The sequence below is a fragment of the Protopterus annectens genome, chromosome 5.part1 (assembly GCF_019279795.1).
Source record: "Protopterus annectens isolate FY-2018-M chromosome 5.part1, PAN1.0, whole genome shotgun sequence".
Classification (NCBI taxonomy): Eukaryota; Metazoa; Chordata; order Ceratodontiformes; family Protopteridae; genus Protopterus; species Protopterus annectens.
The window spans coordinates 5,931,706-5,954,615 of record NC_056736.1 but is presented as its reverse complement, the minus strand read 5'-3'; the positions used below and the strand labels follow the sequence as shown (position 1 = coordinate 5,954,615).

The following is a 22,910-nucleotide window of genomic DNA, read 5'->3' as shown; positions in this document are numbered from 1 at the left end:
TAATGACTTTAATGTTCTTAAACTTTATTGTGCCACTCCAACAGTCTCAACACTTATATTTGACTGTGTGCGTGTGTGTGTGTGTGTGTGTGTGTGTGTGTGTGTGTGTGTGTGTGTGTGTGTGTGTGTGTGCACGCACATAAATACTCATGCATGTGCCACACTAACCTCAAAGAAATACATGATAATCTGTTTGTTACATAAATTATTTGATCTGAAGTTTCACAACAGTTTTTTTTTTAATTATCCACAAGCAACTGCTTCATATTGTGTGTTTTTCATTATTTGCTTGTACCCAACAGCATATAATTAGGTGGTACAATCCACTATAGTGCAAATTTGTCTAAGATTGCTAATACTGGAATGTAAAATGCCATGGACAAACAATTGATCATGATGTGTGTAATGCAATATAAGTGATTTTTTTTTTCCTAATGCACTTTCTGTTAGATTAGAGCAACAGGAAAATGAACAGAATTGTCATGGGGTTAATACTACTACAACAAACACTTGTCACATGGAAAACTAGGAATACAATAACAACTTCAGGACAAACCACATAGCCTTAAATGAAATTAACTTCAGTACACATGCTAACTTTTGTGAACAACTATTTGAATACAAACATTCACATAAATTAATTAAATAAAATCTGATTTATGAACATTCCTGGATTATATTGTGGATTTTTACAGGAACAGGAAAGGATACTGCATTTTTCTTGCAGAACTAAAATACAAAATCCCAAGACTAGTGCAATTTTAAATATGGCTTCTGAAATCAATGTCTAACAGAAACTTTATACAAGTATACATCCAGTTTCTTGGAGATTACTGGCAAAAATAGAGTAGACTTACTTTATTCCCAGCATGGTAATGACAAAAACCTCACCTTTTATGTGGCCTATTCTACCTGCATAACATGTATGAGACATCTTCAGAACTACAAAATGATAGAATGGTTACCCTTACATACCCATTAAAAATAGACTACATAAGCAAACTATGTTTTGCATTAGAGAAGTCTTAAGGTATTATGTGTGATATTATATGATCTGCTCCCATAATCTTAAAGCCTGGTGGACTGCTTCTGTATAAATGCTCCGAAAAACTGGACCTGACAAAAGGAGGCTCAGACAGCTGCTACAACACAAAAAGGAACATTTTCAAGTGCATCTGCATGTAGAAATAGGCTTCTCTATCTCAACCATCCTTAAATAATAGTATTTCTAGACTACTACAGGCAAGGAAGCTGTTCCTCCCTGCTTCCCCCATATTCATTATACAACAGGTCTGGCACTTAGCCAACTCTTGTGACATAGACCACTGGTGCCATCTACAGGTTACACTGACATGCCTACTTAATGGCAACAGGAGCAGAAAACTACTGATAAAAAAAAATTCTAAGTTTTATTAACAATAAATGAAAAATATTGAAGTAATGTATGTAAGATATAGAAGATCAGGTTATCAGACATTGCTTCTAATGTGTGACAAGCTTTACAGTCTGAAATAGCCAAGGATGGGTTGAATATGCATGGACTCTTAAAATATTTTTTTACCTCATGGAAAGTTTTATTGCATAATTTAATTGAGTTTTAGAAGCTGTATGGCAACAATATTATTCAGGAATATATTATGTGTTTAAGATGATAAAGTACATATTAATGCTAACAAAAAAGTACAACTGTAAACTTCTGACTGCCACTTTTTATAGCCTTTTTATTAGCTCAATTTTGTCTGATGGATAAAATAAAATGCTATTTTTCTTTTCTTTCATTACCTTTCTCTCTATAAGTATGTATATAGAGATATATATATATATATATATATATATATAAACATAGCAACAACACTAGGCAATCAATCGTGAGGACCATTAGATGCCTAGCCATATTCATCTTTAAGAAAACACACTTAAAAGTTCATGCCTCCCTTTTCACTTTTCAAGCACTTAATGTGAGTGTGTGTGTGTGTGTGTGTGTGTGTGTGTGTGTGTTCATACTATGTTTAACTCTCACATTAATTTTGTGTGCATACAGAATCTTCATATTAAATGAAATGCATTTAGCTGTATTTTCTTTTTGTCAGACTAAATCAGTAGTCTCATGTGAATACTTAATAAATACAGCTGCCATAGCTGAAAGAAGTGCATGCCCTGAGCAAAACATAATAAAGTGAGTTGGAAATGTCGGCAATTATTCAGTTGACCAATTAGCAGCACTCACTTAAAGGATTACAATGCTAACATGTAACAATATATCTGCAAGCAGTAATCAGTCACCAGCATTATAAATCATCCTAATATCAGGGCATAATAGCAATATGATTGTTTTTTGATATTGGCATCATTTTTATGACAATCACTTTGAATAACCAGGCCTTTCAGAAAAAGTGCAGAAAAATGAGCTAAGCACTTACAATTGGAAACAAATCCAAAGAAGACAACAATAAAAGCTACAGCAGCACTTTAATACTGGCTGATTGGGCACTTGTAAGTCGTACTTATAGACCAGTAAAAGTGCTCCTTTACCTGTCTGCTGTGTAATGGGCCCTTTGTCTTGAAGCCACCCTGGGAGCTGCACTCTGAGGCACTGAAGTGATCTGAGCTAGTGGAAGAGCGCTTTGAGAGAGTGTCACAACCCCCAACAAAGGTGTTGTCCAGTGGGAGTTCTTGGATGACATGGTGCTTTTTCACTGACACTGGAGTATCCGGCTTAAGGTGAAATGCTGACTGAGGAGAGGCAGATTTGTAATGCCTAGCTAGATCAGGACTGCTAGGTTTAAAGGTAGATGGTGGAGCTGCACCCCAGTCAAACCTTCCTATACCTTGTTCTTCAAGCTCAGCTGGAAGACTTATGCTCCCATTAATTGGCTCTCGAACAGGATCATCTGTTTTGGATTCCTCTATTGTAACAAAGTTAAGAAGAGAACTTTTTGGTGACTTTCTTTTCTTCCTTTTCTTTTTCTTATTCTGCTTATTTTCTTGATTTGGAGACATCCATTCAGCTCCTTGTTTTGTCCTCTGTGCAGCCTTGAACCTTGACGCATGGCGACACCTCACAAGAACGGTGACAAATATAACGACAATGACTACCATAGCTCCTGCTACTATAGCAATCATTATTGTAAGGTAGTCTTCATTTTGATAAGGCTGGTTACTTTCTCCTATGTTTTTGTCCAGCGGTGTTTCCATGGTCCTTCGTATTAGTTCATAAATGTAGGAAGCATTGCCAATGGTATCATTGACATACAAAAAGACCAGGACAAGGGTATGCAGAGATTTGGGGTATCCTAAATCACTTATGTTGACTACTAAGCGGTGTAGTCCCACGTCATTTATGGATGGCTTTTCCTCAAGAGTTATATTACCTGTTACTGGATCAATACGAAACAAGCCCTTGTTATTTCCACTGACGATAGTATATTTAAGTTCAGCATTCATCCCAGTGTCAACATCCACTGCAAAGACTTCTGCAACCACTGAGCCTGGAATGGCAGACAAGGGCACTACCTTAAAGGATGTGTTGGAAGGTGGGTATATAACAACTGGACTGTTATCATTCACATCCATTACATTAATTGTTACTTTTGCTGTTGAAGAACGTGGGGGCTGACCACCATCCACAGCCTTGACATCAAAGCTGTAAGAACTTTGCTGCTCTCTATCGAAAGAAACATTTGATTTTATGACGCCACTGTAGGGATCTAAAACAAAGTTTTCATTATCATTTAGAATGGAAAGTATCACAGCTTTATTGTCCCCAACATCTGCATCAGTCACTGTTATTACTCCCACTGTACTGTATTTTGGTAAATTTTCCGACACAAAAAATTGAAAGTGGTTATGTGTAAACTTGGGGCTATTATCATTTTCATCCAGGACAGTTACAATGACAGCAGCTTGACTCTGAAGTGGAGGTGTTCCATTATCTCTAGCTGTAACAGTAAAGATGAAACGCTCTTGTTCTTCCCTGTCAAAAACTCTGGATGCTGTCAGAACCCCTGTCTTCCTGTCTAAATCAAAGAAAGAGGCATTAGGGCCAAGTTGATAAACAATTTCTGCATTTTTCCCACTGTCGTCATCTGTGGCACTGATAGTAGTTAAGTATAGGCCACGTCGGTTGTTTTCAGAAACTGACAACTCAATAACAGGCTGACTAAAAATTGGAGGGTTATCATTTTCATCTTCTAATTTTATTCTAACAAGTGCAGTTTGGTTTAAACTAGGCTTTCCAGAGTCAGAGGCAACAATCTTAAAGGTATATTCTTTGGTCCCTTCATAGTCAAGCATAGAGGATGTCTCTAATAAGAACTGATTATCATAAACAGCCTTTAAGTGGAAGGGGACATCTTTTTCAATAAAACAAATGACTTTGCCATTCATATCAGTATCCTTATCTGAAACCGTTATTAGAGCAATTTTTGTATTGACAGGGTCTTTTTCTGACAAGTAAACTGTGCCATTGATAGGACTTATAATGTATCTTAGATCAATGTTTGGAGAGTTATCATTTACATCTGTAACATTAATTGTAACAGTAGCACGAGCAGGTGTAGAACTACCATCACTAGCAAGCACTGTCACTTTGTGTATTGATGTTTCCTCTCGATCTAGAGCTCTCTGAACTGTTATAAGTCCAGTAGTGGTGTTCATTGTAAACAGCCTTTTAGTAGCTGGAGAAACCTGAGCGCTGAATGTATATCTTATATCAGCATTGCTGCCTACGTCTGCATCAGTTGCGTGGAGCTGAACAACAGAGGTACCTACAGGTGCATTTTCTGGTATATATACTTCAACCTGACTTTCCTTAAAAAGTGGTCTGTTATCATTAACGTCACTAACAGTGACCTGAAGAATAGCAGTGCTAGATTTTTGGGGAGTTCCTCCATCTTCCACCTTGATTTTCATCACATAAGTATCTTTCTGTTCCCTATCCAAGTTTTGTTGAACAATTAGTTGAGGCCACTTTTCTCCTTCACTGGTTTCTACAATGTCCAGCCCAAATGCTCTCTGTCCATTTAACAACTCATAATGCTGTACACTGTTAAATCCTGTGTCTGGGTCTGTAGCTGATGGTATTGGGAATCGGCTGTTGATCAGAGTATTTTCAGGTATGGAAATGTTAATGACAGATGAGGGAAACATTGGGGCATTGTCATTTGCATCCTTGACAATTACTTTAATTTTGATAAGTCTAAAAAACTCATTTGGTAGGATAACCACTTCAAGCTCAAAGGAACACTCCTTTTCTTCATTGTTTGCAGAACCTCCACAAAGCTTTTCCCTGTCGATTTTATTGGCTGTTGTATACAAATCTCCGGTATTACCTGACACTTTGACCAAAGGGGTATCACCAGGCTTAGCAACTAGTTTGTACACTAAGTTAGCACTGCTTCCAGTAGCAGCATTAATGTGAGAAATATTTAGGTCCTTTGGTATATTTCCTATCAGTATATTCTCAGGCAGTTCTTCTCTTATAGTGTAAGTAAGTTCTTGAGCGATTGCAGAATCCAGCCTTAAGCAGGCAATCAGTGCAGCCAACAAGTAAAAATTTCGTAGGTCCATGATAATAGATTTGCAATTATTATTTATGTAAGACTATTTGGAGATATAAATTCTTCCTGAAGGAAATAATGGATAGTCTGCCAGGTAAATTGTGTGTACACTGCAGGATGCAATACTTTTCTTATTTCCAGATAACAGCTGTCAACATGGCCCTATAAACAAATGAGAATTTTCTTAATCGTGTAATTTAAATACAAAAAAATACACACATTATAAAGTTTGTAATTTCTGTGTAGCATTATCTATTTAAAGTACATTATCAAAAGTATTGTAAAACGTCAGCTAAGCCCCTTAACCACAACTGACCTATGCATTTAAAACCACACGTGATTTTTTTTGTTTTGTTTTATCGTAATATCGACTATATAGATAGACAGATAGCTAGAAAGGCAGATGTGTGTGTGTGTGTGTGTGTGTGTGTGTGTGTGTGTGTGTGTGTGTGTGTAAAACTGCTTCATTATCGTGCAGATGTCTCGTTTGCATTATGGTCCCCGAAATGAAACGAGATTACCGAGCATACAGAAGTAATAATGTGCAATATAAAGACAAAATATTTAGAGTAAAGAAGGCATTGTACTTACTGACTGATTTATGTGTCTTATCCGAGAGCTGGGCTAGCAGAACTCATCAATTTCTTTGGTACCTTTTCCTGCCTCCTGTGTTCATCCTGATTTAAATCCAGGGTTTCTTTATGACTTGACATTAGTTCCCAATAAAACGAGAAATGAAGCTGGCGTGATGCATTAGGTGCTCTGCTTTAGATTCCTGTACTTCTGTGCATGTTGCCCAGTGATGAAGACACTTTTGTGTTGCTCGGGTAGTTGCTATTCCATTACAATTAATTCTGCTCTATCCTATAGATTTTGAATAAAAACCGCTCACCAGAAAACAATAAAATATCAGCTTCTTGCCAACTTATTAAGAATTTAGAACAGGTTAAGCACATTAAAAATGCATATGCGTATAGCCCCCTTTTCTGAAACAGACACACAATCGATCTGCCTAACCAGACATCTTCCCACAGAATGTTATTAACAGCTGCCAGATATGTATGCTGCAGACTAATATAGCAGGTACTGTGTGCATCTGCCGGGGTCCTTCACTTACTGATCAGGAAAAAATGCTGGTGCAAAATGACCCAAACAACCGGTGTACCTTGTTCCAGTTATCACATTAACGGCTCGGCACTAGTTTTGTCCGCATTAGTTGAAGGGCAGCCTGTGTCAGTGATTAGTTCCAATGGAGTGACATAGGTGAATGGTGGTGATCTGGACATGTAAAGCAATCCTGTCCCTCAGAAGCATTACAACAGCAAATGGGAAAGCCGTTGTGTACGTGTGGAACTTTGCAGCTTGCACCAAAACCCTACTCTCCCTGTTGCACTGTTGTTTGTGGTAAAGTAATCTCTTCTCAAGAATAATGTCAACTGCATGTTACCTCAGATGCTCAAAACCCAATGCATCCTTTGCGAAAACAACACTCCTCGGGATATAGTCTGCGTTACAGGTCATTCCACTGTATCAAAAATATGCAACCGATAAGGTAAGCATCTTCCAGTAGAAATGTTAAACCCAGTATCTGGTCCTGAAGCAAACCCCTAGCAGTGCTATTCGGTGCAGCGAGAGCATCTAACATCTGCTGCACACCTATGTGTGCAAAGCTTTACCTCTCTTCTTTACATCACTGAACGGGCAAAACTTGTCTTCTGCAATTAACTGAATCTCATTATACTATACTCCTTGTGGTTTGGAGCTTGTAGGTGCACTATAATCCGATGGCTGTCTTCATAAACGCCGGCGATGCCTCGCTCTTCTTCCTCGGCTCCTATCTTCAGTCTCCCCCTCTCCTTCACTCTGAACTGAATTTCTTGTTATAACTCTCTCAGAGCCTAAAGGGGGGTGTAGGCATGTATGTGGTCCTGCCTCTTATTGATCTTATTGGAGTGCATGTGTTGGCACAGTGCCAAGGAAGGAGGACCCCCAACACAGGATTGGATCTTCAGCGTGTCAATGAAGGAATGTCAAAGTAGTGCGGAATAGTTAATAAGCTGCAGGCTAATGTCAAGAGGCAGTGCAGCCTTGGAGCTCAGGAGAGGAAGATAGCTGTACCGTTATCCCAGCCTAATCCAGGCAGGAGCCCACTACGAATTAGTGTGTTCACTGTTTTTCCGTTTGTCTGTCCTCTTTCTCCTCTTAGCAAAGCCGGCGTTCCTTCCTTTTGGTTTACTTAATTCATTTGCATTATCTTTAACTGTTAACGGTCCTGTTTTCCTGAAGGAGTTTACCAACGAACTGGAAATGCAATTTCACTGTTTTTCTCCCCGCCTGCCATCCTTATCCTTTCCTTGCAATCAGTGTCTGTCCCCTCAGCATCCTCTGCGTTTACGGGATGCATGCAGAACGCACTTCACTTTCAGAGCTGTAATTTGAAGTGTGCAGGTTGTGAAGTCGCAGTCTCATCTTTCTGTCTGGTGCCGATGACAGCACAGGAGCAAGCTAATGCAAATGCTCCGGAAGGCATTTCTTCTTAGTATCTAGTAAAGAGCACTGACAATAAGCGCAGCAGTTTCTAATCCCCCACCCTTTCATGTAAAACCCAATAAAAACATTTTTTTTTATTTGTATTATGAAGACGTTTATCATAATTATTCTGACAAAATAAGGAGTTAGACTGGGTTTACTTCGTTTAGGAAACATTACTTGCGTAAAGTTATTTGCACAAAGACATACGTACATACAAAATAAAATTTATAATAATAAAAACGCCCGCGTTTCCAGTTGTTTTGAGTTTGGACTCGACTGCCACAGCTACAATTCATGCGTCAGCAACGATGGTATATCAGCTTTCTTTTTGCTCATGTTAAGACAATTTTTTAAGGCTCAACACGGTGGCTAAACTTAGAATTTAAATGTCACTGTCAAATTGTTTGGCACTTGGCAATGTACAACTTCAACCAATTACTTGTTGGTTTGAAATACCTTGGGTGAAACAGTTTTATGCTTCTTGTTCATGAGAGGCGGTTTTTTTTGTCTGCATAACTCTCCTATTACTTACATTTTTGTCTATATAGCCTTTATAGCTCTCCTATTACTTTTGTCTTCTAATCCAACCATTAAATCCCTCTCAAGCTGCTTACCTTGTACAGAATACAGCGACTCCCAGCTAACAGTAAGTAATGCTCATGTTGCGCCGCACCACATTGAAGAGTTTGTATCGCAGTCTCCTGCAATGTTTTAGAGCACATCCTTAAAATAATTGCATGGAGCGGTTATCCAGCAATGCGCTCTCCTAAGCATTCATTCTTGAAGCTTTCTGTAGCGCCAAGTTTTGGGGAATTATTCTGTATTGTGGGAGGTGTAACGTTTTCTTTGTGGTATTAACAGTTTTTGCACAGAGTGGTCTATTAAAAGATGGCAGTGTTGTAACTTTTGTAGTCATCTGATTTGCTAGTGTGAACATTTATGTCAATAAAAAATGATGCAGTACATTTTTTATCAGGTATTGTTATCCAACACACGGACTGCTTACAACAGAGCCCCACGCACGCACACACGCACTTTATCCTGTATACACACGGTTTAGATGATAGAGGTGCTGGTCAGTTAGGCATTCCTATATTCGAAATGCACATTTTACTTACAGTAGTGGCAGGCTAAGGCTTATATACTTAAAGGGAGACTTTTTTACAATGCCAGGATCAAAGCAGCACCAAAGCGTGTTTAGACAGATTACCAACAGCCAGTGATAACATACTAACGTGCCTGATTAAGTAAAGAATTGATGGTCAGCCTGCATCCCTTGTAGGTACAACAAGCCCAAATGTGTGCGCACGAACGAGCAAACACACACACTGCAGTCCATTATTTTCTACCTCTTAGCTCAAGAAATCTGAATAAAGTGTGACATACTGGTGGGGAAAATGCCCAAAAATGGGGACACATTTTAAATATTGCTCTTACAAACTTATAAAGTTGATAGAATAACAGGTTTTGTATCAGCATGCTTTTTCTAAAGGATATAAAGTCTGAAACTCAAGTGTGTGTCATTATTTAATTACTTAAATCCTTAATGTTTTGCCAGAAAGCCAAACATTTTAAGAGGAACTGACAAGACATAAGAGGAAAATGCTGGACGTTCTGCAAAAATCTGGACAGTTCAGAAGTATGTCGCAGTCCCACAACGACGCTGCTTCAGGTAGCGCACAGTTAAGACGAATTTGTTCAGCTGAAGTATATAACCTGCAATGTCTGCAACTCTGAAGCTGCTGACGCTGTTTTCTTTTCTTTTAAATAAAACGTTTTTGTTACTATTACAGCTGCTCTACAAGTTCACTTCAAAGTAGGGGTGTTTGTTTCTTGCCTGCAAAATTTGAGAGAGATGTCCATGCAGATATACGCCCATTCAATGTGAGCTACATGTTTATATTAATTTATTTAACAATAGAGTTTTATACTTTCCTGTAACCCACTTGCGAAGTTCTGGGCAGGATTAAAATATGACTATTACTGCCCGCCATCATAATAATAGAACTTTTCTAGCTGATGTCTCCTACTAACCCCCTCGGATGCAGGAACAGGTGGAGGCAGTGAACGTTTAAGCTAGATGAATGAGTTTCTAGCTGGCTATTTTACAAGTGTTTGCACAATGGAAGAAGAGAGGAAAACAGATGAAAGAGAGAGAGCGCAGTTTGTCAGATGAAGATGTCTTGTTAGGGAGATAGCAGGCACTTAATAGTAAAGAAGAATGCATCACTAAGAACGTCTTTAAAACTACTGAGGACATATCACATCGATATCTGAGGGCACCATCTCATTTCCTGTAGAATCTGCCTAGAAGAAATACGGAATGTGGCAGATAGAGTAATCAAAGCTGCCTTCAAAACTCAAGCTAGTCTGATTCATGTACCCACACATTCTATATAGTGCAAACACCGTCCTTCCTCACGGGAATAAAAATACAAGAAATAAGAGTTTCATGGAAAAATAAATCAATCCAAAACAGAACAAGATTTACACCAATAGTTTTGTTTATAGCCACTCATCAGCTTACAATGCTGTGAGAAAAGCCGACCCGGTCCTCTCTCTATCACACACACACACACACACACACACACGCTCTTAGTCAATTCACCACCCACACACACACACATCTGTATCTAATAAACTATGAAAATAAATAAATTGAAGTACGCATACACTACTGCTCGCAACACACACACACACACACACACACACACACACACACACACACACACACAAGTTTTTTCCCCCACATCTATTTGTCCAGTCCAGTGGTAAAAGAAAGAGAGCTGCAGACGCCGCTGCCCAAATTAGTCTAGTTTTTGGAAAATGAAGATTGTGTGTGTGTGTGTGTGTGTGCGCGAGCCTGTGTCTGTGGGCGCCCTTGTGAGTGCGTGTGTATTTGTGTGATTTTGTTGCGTGCGACCGCATGAGTTTATATGGCTGTATGTATGCGTGCGTACATTAGTGTGCGTGCTTCTGTGTGTTCATGTGCATCATTCACCTACTAAGACAGGTAAAAGTTCAAACTGACAACTTAAAATAGAAAACAAACGCCCTGCAACCGTTATTTAAGCACATCCACTTCTGTAAGCGCACCAGTCTGTAATTAAAAAACCCTTTGTATAAGACTGGGCTACTATAGTGAAGTAGGTAGCCTTAAACACTGCTCCTTGCCGTTGAACTGCGGTCAGCACTTTTGGAAGTTACAGATACCAACCATACATTCCGGGATAATAAATAGCCTCAAACTTCTCAGTATGCAGAAGAGGGATTTTACTCATATTGTGGCGTACAGTGAATTTTTCAGACACTTCAATACTACATTCGCAACACGTCAACAACCTCGCTTACTAAAAATACACGCCAGTGAATTTCTTTTTAGTTGCCCACCTCTCCAGGACTTGGAGCGGTGACCCAGAAACATCATCGATACAGTGGTTTTCGGTAAGCAGTCGCGCCACGTTACAGCTGCAGGAAAGTGCTTTGCTGTAGTAAACAGCGCCATCAAGAGGGCACTGTGGAGAAATGCACCGACTCCTTTAACAGCATTGCGGTGTTCCTTGTATTAGTATAGCCTCCTCGACCACAGTAAGTCTGCACTCGCATTTAAATGATGAAATGCTGCTTGTAACTAATTAGCATTTTAAATACAGTTCCAACAACGGAAGACAAGGTAAACAAAAGGTAGCTATAACCGTACTAAGGATTACTTCAAAGACGTGGAAATGACGCAATCAGGGGGAATAACATCTTGAACGTTCACTACACCAAATATTTACGGCTTGCAAAATACTAACAGGTTACTACACAGCATGCTGGCTAATAGGTATTGTCAGTTCTTGTCAAATGAGTGGCACTGATGGGGAGGGGGGTATTAGAAGATGACGTTGCATTTTGGGGATTGGTAAGATTTACAGTGTGAAGGCAGAAGGCATCAACTAACCTATAAAATAAATATGCCACACAGTAAATTGATTATTGTTGGCACGTCACCTAAAATAATGCCAGTCTAGAAGGAGTTATCCAAAACCTCAGCGTTCGGTTCTTGGCATCCACTAATTACATTTCTGGCAAGCCTATACGTCTGAGAAGGCTAACATAACATCTTCCTGCAATGGGAAACAACAGTGTTTGTGCTCACCTGGTACAGAGAAACCAGACTTTCGGATGTCTTGGGGGTTTCTGAATACAGCTCATGACACATCGATCTCTGACTCACACCTCTCAACTGTCCAGCTTTTTCCAGAATGTCCAGATTTTTGGCCTGTTCTTCATAAAATGTGTTTTTTTTTCTGGGAATTCACTGGGATGACTGAAGTCACTAAATAATGACATACGTTTCAGATTCAGTCTTCATATCCTTCAGATGTGGTTACTCTAGCAACTCGTCAAGTTTAAAAGAGCAATATTTAAAATATGTCCCTATTTTTTAGCCTTTGCCCCCCCCCCCCCATTTTGTTGGTCGTTGTCCACATTTCTTGCTCCAAGAGATTGAAAGATATGCATGACTCGTAATTTAATTTGTTTTATTCCCATATTCAGTATATTCAACTTTCTGGGTAAAAAAAACCCCAAAAAACTCTAAATGCAGAAACGGGGTTGTTATTTTTCAGTCTACCTATCTCGATAGCTATCCATGTTACTGTATAGTAAGCTAAAGTTTTTACTAGGCACGGTATCACAGATAACAGGAACGTTTTACTTTCAGTGGCTGCAAACTGTGTACCAGATTAACCTGGCAGGTTACGATGGGCTAGTTAAAGACACCCGACATTAGCACATACACTTGCACTCCTGCACCCCTGCCATAAACTGGCACGAGAGTGGCAAGAGAATGAAGTTGGTTTCAGTATGTGAAGCAGCTGGCTCCACGTTATTCTGCTGAGTTTCCACATTTCTTGCAAAACTTTTGGCGTTCTGTCTTACAAAAATGCAACACAATGCTTTTAAATCCTAAGGCATGCAACGTTTCTTTTTTCCACAAGCACAAGACACTGTCTTACATATTTCTTAACCTTTAATTATATGGAGATTTTCTTATTTTTTCTTGTGGTTTGGAAACTGTTGATGCAATAGCTAACAATGGCATTTTTAACGTATGTTGATAAAAAAGTATTTGTTTATGTGTAGAGGTATCAGGCTTGCATTGCATTCTATGGCTGGTATCAACACTGAGTGTTAAACTATGTTTTTGCTTCGAAACTGAATTCCATTATGCATCATAAATGTACCTCAGGGTATGCTAATTTATTTCATTATTTACATGAAAGAGAGACACATTTCAAAAAGCACTGTTGCTCATTGTTCTCCATGTGCTGTTGCTAGATGTTTAAGTGTTAATGGCATTTTGATATGTTGTTGCAATACCTATTGTGTTTTGAAAGTTATACACTAAATTATGCATAGTTTATTAGATGTGATGTAGTGCAACCTCTGTTTTATGTTTGTTTCATGTTACAGTGCAAGTTTATAGATTATTTGAATAGCATTTTTAATTTAATATCTGTTTCTTGAAAGAACCAGACCTTTATGTCTTTCTCCATGCTGCTTCCCCAGTGGTTCCACTTTTGTTTGGGTGTGGGAGATTGTGTGTTTTATCTCACTACTTAAGTATAATCAACTTAAGAGAGGTGCACATCTTGGACACATGAATATAGTTTGCTCTCTGATGCAAACTAAGCGACTCTTTGGACCAAAACTGACTTTTATTACGTTTCTATCAGTTTTGTTCAGTGAATGAAAAGTTATTCAATTTGTCTGTGATAAATTGCCTGTCTTGTTACAAGAGATTAGCTTTCTGGAACAGACAAACAAAATCCAGATAAGTAACTAGATATACTGGGATTTTGTGAGTAATGCCATTCAATAGAATAGAGGACTGTGTGCAGTGCTGGTAAGCTGCACACAGGTAATACTGTGCAATCATGCATATTAACAGTAAAACAAAAAGCAGCTCTACCAAGGGGCTTATATGACAGAGTTCCTGATTTGCCCCAAAGATACATGTGAATTATAATACTGTGCCACCTTAAATAGTGATTCTAAGAGATACTACATCAAGCATGCAGTTTTCACACCATCAGTAGCGGTGAAGTGCATTAAATTTTGGACAGCAGCACCATATTGCACTGAAAGCGTTAAAGCAACGAAATGTCTGCACCCCTATCTATATGTGAAATGTTAATATAGACAGGCAAAGGAAAGTGTCGGTGGAGCTTTCAGAACCACAGTTGTGAGATGTGTGCTGAAATGGTCGTTGCAACCCTGTAGCCCCCTCTTTACCAAGCATGCCTGACACGCCAGGATGTTCATTTACTGTGTACTTTGCTATACTTCATTCAGAAAGCACAGACTGAAATAAAGCTGGTGCCAGTTGTCATGCTTTATTGTGGCTGGCAGAGTGCTTTCACAAATCTCTATATCGTAAAGTGATGCACCATGGCAACCAGTGTAGGACCTTTTATCATTTTACATAATACAAGAACCCCAGCTATACTACAAGCTATCGAATGTCTTCATAGTGACTGCTGTTACACCAATTAATCCTGGTATTATCTTCATGTGTGCCATTACTGTTGTATTATAAGCAGTCTGTACAAGATCTGAAAAATGTTTTTGAATGGCACATCTATTTCTGTAAGTTTCTATCTTATGGTATACCCATATATATTAATTTGTTTTTCAACACTAAAACCAAAAAACCAAAAAAAAAAAAAAAAAAACAAAAGATGTAAAAGAATGGCATCAGACTATATTTAGTGTTCCACATTCATCTGAGAGCCATCCTTGCCTGGAATGTATGACAAATTTAATTGGATTTACTGTGTAAAGGTTCATAGGTACTTACTAGGCTATTGATCTGTGAGGATCTCAAGAAGTCTAGCCTTTCATTCCTCACGGTAGTTGTTAGCCATTATATTTTTCTTACTAATAGCACAGACATAGGCCTGACAAGGATATGTTGGGGCATTTACATGTTTACCCTATCCATGAGGAAAAGGGGTGTTAGACTATGGGTAAATTTGTGGTTACCCATCCAGTCATCCAAATTATATTTAAATAGAGTAAGAGAAGAGCTTTATTTTATGAAAAGTGAAACATGGCTTCATAGATGCCATACTGTCTATGATGCAAACCTATCCCTCCAACATATTCAATTTATTTTGCAAAAGAGACTGAGATCCCTTGAGTGGGTATTTATGATTCCATAAGACTTGTTAATATGTAACAGGTCTGACAAAACAGGGTGTGTTGAAGCTCTATACACAAAGCAGAGATCACTTCTCAGTAACCTGCATTATTTTAAGAAGTGGAATAAGGCTTTGAGATCATCTGCATAGTTTTACTATAAACAATTACAGCTTATTGATTCAAATTGTAATTGTTAATTAGATAAGAAGCATTGTTGCAGTAGTTTAATAAAAAACAAAACACAAAAATCCAGTAATTGTATTACAGAATATCAGTCTTGTATCTTACCTGAACAATTGCAGTGTTTGCCTTCACATGTGCATATATAGAACAGTTGTGGATTCATTTTCAGATCTATAACATGGAAGATATATTGCAATATTTGCACATATACAGTAACTATTAATGGAACAACTACTTCAGAAAAATAATCATGTCAGTATGTCTATTAGCATTTGTTATAATTTTGCTCTGTGCTTATTTCTTATCCATTCTGATACCAAATTCATTAATACTCATTGCTAAGGTGTTGCAATAACTTTTTTTTATATTCTTTTATATCACTGTTTTCTAATTAATTCTGGAAGGGTGTTCCATGTAACAGTTTTTTGAGAAGGCTGGTTTGATTAGTGTGAAGAAAGTGTCAGTTCTATATTGTAGGGACTAACAGATTTCTCTGTGATATGATTTGGAGGATAGGAGTGGACAATGTTTGCAATTATAGAGCTTAAATATCAAATAATTCAGGTATAGAGTACCCCTGCTGTAATAAGGAGACAATTTGCTTTTAAAAGTGAGGTACAGTGATGTTACTGGCTCATAGGTTCATAGGTGTTGGTGTGTAACCCTAGCCATTCAACCTAAATGTAGCCCACACATTTGATTTACATAGGCATGATTTACTGACTGCCTCTGTCCATCATAAACATAGGGCCAGACCAGGGTGAATTTTCAATTTATTTATTTATTTATTTTTATTTATTTAAATTTGTTGACCGGGAGTGTCCAACTGGATGTGAGTCCATTTTCAGCGGAGGCCCGGGGAGAAAAGCTCCACAGTAAAATAAACAGAAAGTAGTTACATTGGATTACATAGCGATTAACAATTTAACATAGAAATTTCTTACAACATATTTACAGATGAAGAGCATAGTACATCAGTAGACAACTAGAATCTTTATCTGTGAAGTACATAACAGGCATTAACAAATGTAACAATGAGAAGTTCCTGCTATATAATAAGTGCTAGGCTTATGAGCATCTGAGCTTGCTATAATCAAGGCAGTTAGAGGAGTGGAAAGAAAGGTAGTAGTTGGATGGGGTGGATGATATTAGAGTGGGAGTTGCAAGGGCATAGCCAGCATGTTTTTAGGTGTGCTTTTAGTAAAGTTTTGAAGTGGGTGCATGATGGTACAGAGGTAATTGTGGGTGGGAGTGAGTTCCATAATTTGGCTAAGGCGCAAGAGAATAGTGCTTCACCAGCAGAGTTATTGGCTTTAGTGATATGCAAGTGATTTTTGTTGCTGGATCTTAGTGGTCTGGTGGTGCAATAGGGTTGGAGTAGATTCTGGACGGATGGGACATTTAGTGGATGGTTTACTAGTTTGTGGGCGAGTGAGAGTTGATACCACTGAAGGAGGTGAGGGAGTTCAAGCCATCCCAGTTCAGCAAGTGAGAGACAGTGGTGACTATGGTAGGATGCCCCTGTGGCGAATTTGGCGATTTTGTTGTAGCAGGTCTCTAGCTTGTTTAGATCACATTGCCTTAGGTTGGTATATATTGGAGAGGCATAAAGTAGGGTGGAGATAAGGTGAGAATTTGCTATTGAAATCTTTGCTGCTTTGGTGAGAAATTGTTTATTTCTGTATAATGCTCCTAGTTTTTTGTGGACTTTTTTTCTGGTCATGGATATGTGAATGTCAAATTTTAGTTTATTGTCTATTTCCACTCCTAGCAATTTGGTGTGTTCAGTTGGGTATATAGTGGTGTTGTCTTTTGCTGTGATGTTAAAGTGAGAGTTATTTTGAGTATGTTTGGTGGGTTGGAAGATGAGTAGTTTAGTTTTTTTTGGGTTGAGTATTAATTGGGCATCAGATAACCATGTTTCAACAGAGGAAAAGGCTTCCTGTGTGACGTTTTGCAGTTTGGGTAGGGACTGGGCTGAGCAGATGATGGTCGAGTCATCTGCGTATTGGATGAGTGTGCCATGTTTGGTGGCAGAGGCTAGATTATTGGTGTAAACAGAGAAGAGTAGGGGTCCAAGGATGGATCCTTGGGGAACCCCTATGGAGACAGGTAGTTGGGGAGATATGTCATTCTGCCATACAACGGATTGTTGGCGGTCAGACAGGTAACTCTGAAACCAGTTGGTGACTGATTGTGAGAAGGATAGGTTATTGAGGACAGAAATACGTTGTTTGTGTGGGACCATGTCAAATGCTTTAGATAGGTCTAGGAAAGTAGCAGAGGAGAGATAGCCATTGTTTTTATGCTGAATGATAGTGTTAGTAAAGGAGAGTAAGGCAGTGATGGTGCTATGGTTTGGTCGGAAACCATGCTGAGTACTGGAAAGGAGGTTGTTAGTAAGGAGGTAGTCTGAGACCTGAGAGTGTATGCATCTCTCTAGTATTTTGGAGAGTGGAGAGAGAATAGCTATGGGGCGGTAATTGGTTAGTTCTGCAGAGGGTCTGCCTTTGTGGAGAGGAATTATATGTGAGACTTTCCACAGTGTGGGAATGTAACTTTCTGACAGAGATCGGTTAATCAAGATGGATACTGGGTAGGCCAGAGCATCAGCTGCGATTTGTAGGTATTCACTTGGGAGGTTGTCTGCTGCTAATTTGGTGGGTTTAAGTTTAGTTAAGAGTTTTTTTATGTTGGAGGTAGGTACAGGAGAAAAAGAGAAGGCAGTGGGGAGATTACTAGCTGAAGGTGTGGGTTGGAGGGGAGGGGGGTTGTGTTGTTTAGCTAGTGATAGTATGGTTTGTGTGAAGTGTGAGTTGAATGAGGTAGCAATATTTTCTGAGGAGTGAGGGATGTTAGGAGGAGGGGTGCTGACTTTACCTGGGTGGAGGATGGAGTTTATGGAGGACCAGAATTGTTTGGGGCTGTGTTGTGAGGAGTCTAGGGCAGACTGGTAGTATTGGAATTTGTCCTGTTTTATTAGCTTTTTGACTCTATTGCGTAGTTCTAGGAATCTCTGTCTAGCTGAGGGGGTTTTGGTTTTGCACCAGTGCTCCCAGGCTTTATCCCTGTTTTTCATTTCTGACTTAGTGGTTTTCTGTAGCCATGGGGAGGGTTGTGCTTTGGTTCTGGAAAATCTTATGGGGGCATGGTAATTAAGGATGTTCAGGAAGGTAGTATTAAAAATTCAACTGCGTCATCTAGACTGAGGTACTTTAGAGCATGCCAGTTACATTCTTTGAGGGATGAGATGAATGTGAGTGGGTTAAAGTTTATTTTTTTACGTATTTGATGATAGATGACAGGTTTAGCTTGGTATAGGTATTTTTTGAGTAGGAATGTTGGGGAGTGATCACTGAGGCTATCTGATAAGCAGCCTGTTATATATGACTGGGGGCTCTTACTGACTAGTATCCAATCCAGGGTAGTGTGCTTGCTGGAGTTTTTATTTATCCTTGTTGGTGACTGGACTAGTTGGGTAAAGCCATGAAAGTGTACATGATGGGTTGGATTGTTGCCAGAACAGGATTGCCAGTCAATATTGAAATCACCTAAGATGATAGTTTCTTGGGGGAGATGGTGGGTAGACCAGCTGAGGAGGTTTTCTAGTGGAGGGATGTTTTAGCCAGGTGGGAAGTAGCATCCAATTATGTTGATGGTTTTGTTTTGGTTAATTTTGAGGTTGGTATATATTATTTCTTCATTGCCTATTTGTGGAGCTGATGATGTTAAGATCTGGATGTTTAGATGCTGTTTAAATATTATAGCTACACCACCTCCTTTTTTGTTTAGCCGGTCTACTCTTACTATGCCGTAACCTGTAGGGAGTATTTGCTCACTGGTAATGTGAGGTTTTAGCCAGGTTTCTGTCAGGATGACTATATCTGGGGAGTACAAGTCTATGGTGGCATGGAGTTCATGGACTTTGTTGGATAGACTTCTAATATTTAGGCTTGGTAGAAGGAAGTCACTTGGCTTTCTATTGGCTGTAATATGGGAAAAGTTGTGGTTTCTAGTCTGATTATGAGAATTGGGGTTGGAGATGGTAGGGCCAGGGTTGGGGTGGATGTCTCCACTTAGGGCTAGTTTTGATATGCATGAGATTATTAGTTTTCTCAGTTTTTGAATGTGTTTGTTTATAAGGGAAACTTTATGATTGTGCTCTGTGGGTAATAGGTATGGTGGGAGGGTTACTATGTTAAGTTGTAGGGATGCTTTACGTTTGAGTAATTTAGTTGGCAGAATATGTGGGGGGTGCATAGGGATGGTTCTTGAGCTGGTGGGAGGGGAGCTGAGTATGGGTGAGACATGAGTGGTGGTGTGAGTAGTAGTACAGTGGTAGTGGTTGAGTGGGGGAATGATGGAGCTTTGGTAGGATGTAAGATATGCAAGGAGAGTGCATGCAGTGAGCAAAGGAAAGGTATGCTTGTACATGTTAGTTGAGGAGGTGTGACAGAGGGAAGATGGAATAGGTAGTGTTGGGTTAGCGCTGTGGTTGGCTATTGGAAAGATGGGAGGGGTTTGAGTGCAATAAAGGTGGGACCACTGGTGGGCGGAGGAAATAGGGGCAGGGTGGGGAGTGGGTAGAGACCCTGTTAGGTTCTTGTATGAGGGGCTGGAAACAATCACAAAGCAAAGACAAGTATGTGTTAAGAAACAATCACAATTGACCAAGGACTGCTCTGAAACTGTAAGTCATTTCTTAATTTCTCAGGTGGAAAAACAGGATAACCTTGTATCAGTAGGCTACTGTGGTCATAGTTTAAATTAACAAACACACAGTACTGATCAGTTACGGATACTATTTGCTAACAGAAGGGAATAAGAGAAAGTGGAAGGTGTGTGTGTGTGCAGTGGTGGTGGTGGTGGGGGGGCTGCTTACAGCCAAAGCAGAGTGCTCTCCAGGGGAAAATGAATATTGGCTCAAACAGGTAGACACATACTCAAAGTTAACTGTAGCTGCTTGCAGACAGTTCAGACCCAGACTGCACTTTTCTTATAAGAATGTTAAAGGTGGTACCACAGTTGAATACTTAAGAGTGGTGTTAGGTTCAAAGTTAACTGTAGCTGTTTGCAGACAGTTCAGACGTGGACTACGCTTTTCTTATAAGAATGTTAAAGGTGGTACCGCAGTTGAATACTTAAGAGTGGTGTTAGGTTCAAAGTTAACTGTAGCTGTTTGCAGACAGTTCAGACCCAGACTGTGCTTTTCTTATAAGAATGTTAAAGGTGGTACCACATTTGAATACTTTAGAGTGGTGTTAGGTTCAAAGTTAACTGTAGCTGTTTGCAGACAGTTCAGACCCGGACTGTGCTTTTCTTATAAGAATGTTAAAGGTGGTACCGCAGTTGAATACTTAAGAGTGGTGTTAGGTTGGAGAGACACTGAACCTTCATGGGGCCTGTAGCAGAGTGGATTGTAGTTTTACATTTACCCATCCATTGGTTCCAGTTGTTCTTAAATTAGGCTAGGGAGGAATTCTTCTTCACAGGGATGAGGAGCCTGTTCCAGGGAATGGGAATTCTCTGAGAAAAATATGTGTCTCTCCAACATGTCTTATTTGTGTCACAAGCAAAATTTACATATTTTAATCTAATAGTTTTGATGCTGTTTGTTTTGTAGATATGTAAAAGGCTCATCAAAACAGGGTCCAAGGATGCCTAGTATGCCAGGCAAAGATCACCTCTCAGAAATCTGTAGGATACTGAGTAAAATGACTAGCCTTTGAGACAATCAGCCTAGGACAGTGTGTTTATTCCCTGTACTCTTTTTGTAAGGAACCTTTGTTGACATTCCAGTTGCTGCATGTGTATACCCAGGTGCATACAGAGGGGTGAATATACTCTATGATGGGTCTGATGAGGGCCATGTACAATGGTATGATGACCACTCTGGACTTAGATGCCATGCCCTTGCTTATAAGCTGAGCAACATAAAAGGATTTTCTTACTACCCTGGACACATGTTGGCTGAAGGATAGGTTACTATCTATATGTGTTCCCAGATCCCTGACTAGTAAATCAACTTTTGAGGGTGTTGTATTGATGATATAGTTACCTGGTATGGCAGACTTTTCAAAAAGTATGATAACGCATTTCTTTGCATTGAGGTTTAAGCCATAGCTTTGGCACCAGTTGTTGTCTGTATTAGAACTTCCTGAAGGGTGTTCTCTTGTTGGGGGGGGTTCAATGACTACTCACAGTTTGCAATCATCTGCAAACTTGGTTAGCCAGAGTCCTTTGACAATAACTTTGACATTTGAGAAGTGGATACCAAAAAGGAGTATACCTAGTATAGTACCCTGGGGGATTCCACTGATGACTGGCTTCTTTGTGACCTCACCGATTCCAACCTCCTGGGTCCTGTTAGTAAGCCAGCTAGCTATCCAGTGTGTTATAAAATAATTTATACCTTGCTCTATAAGTTTGTTGACAATGACCAAGTGAGATATTGTATTAAATGCCTTCGCCAGATATATGTAGGCAGTATACACCGTTTTCCCCTCATCCATTATCTTAGTGATCTTTTCAAGGAAGTCCAGCAGATTCAGTAAACATGACCTTCAAACTTTGATGTCTGGAGATCTCTTATGTCCATGTTGATAGTTTTCATGATTATTCTTTCCTTGGCTTTGCAAATAAGACTAGTCAGACTAATGGGTCTGTAATTTCCAGGATCTGTTGAAGGTCCTCCCTTATGAAAGGGTATAACTGTTGCAGTCCTCCATTCATGTGGCAGAATGCCTGTTTTAAGACTATAGTTAAATAATGATGCCAGGGATACTGATAAGTCATATTTTAGACTATTCAGGAGGCATCCGGGATGTTACCAGGGCCTGCTGAGGCTGTGTTCTTGGCTTTATGGAGTGCAGCCAGCACATGCATCCTGGCCATAGTTGGAATGATTATGTTTAAGGATATTTTGGGGGAGATGATTGGGAGTGAAAGGGAGGTAAAATTGGAAGTGTATTGTCTGATAACAGGTTCACCATATTACCAGGCTCAGTGAATGAGGCTGCATTAAATATCAGTTCAGCACATTGCTGTGTGCTGCCCTTCAGGTTTCTGACATCTTTCACCTGGGAGGCTACCTTAATCTCAAAGTTGGATTTGCCTGACATAATTAGCCCTCTTAGTTGCCTACATACTTTGATATGAGAGTTTTTATCTCTATGGGAATTACTCTTCCTGTATTTTGCCATACTTTTTTCTCCCTTTGTTGTATATCCTGTTTAATTTAGGATGCCAACATGGCATTTTTTTCTGCGGCAAGTCCTGGGCTTATTTCTGGTAGGTGTAGTAGGTTCAAAGCAGCCATTGACATGGTTGTACAGTTTCTGAGAGCATTTCCGAATAGGCTGCTGTGTTCTTGGGTTTTGGAGGGGCATTGGATTTTGACAAACCATCACTTAATAACAGGTAATTTGCCTTGAAATAGTTCCTGTA

General features: G+C 39.4%; 1 protein-coding gene across 1 annotated transcript; it reads right to left on the bottom strand.

The window, feature by feature from the left end:
- Nucleotides 1–1,849: 1,849 nt before the first annotated feature.
- Nucleotides 1,850–7,960, bottom strand: PCDH9 (protocadherin 9). The gene is made up of 2 exons (XM_044072883.1): nt 6,150–7,960; nt 1,850–5,720 (listed from the first exon to the last, which is right to left on the bottom strand). Exon 2 carries the CDS (start codon nt 5,566–5,568, stop codon nt 2,470–2,472), a length of 3,099 nt encoding a protein of 1,032 aa, XP_043928818.1. The 5' UTR covers nt 5,569–5,720; nt 6,150–7,960; the 3' UTR covers nt 1,850–2,469.
- Nucleotides 7,961–22,910: the final 14,950 nt, after the last annotated feature.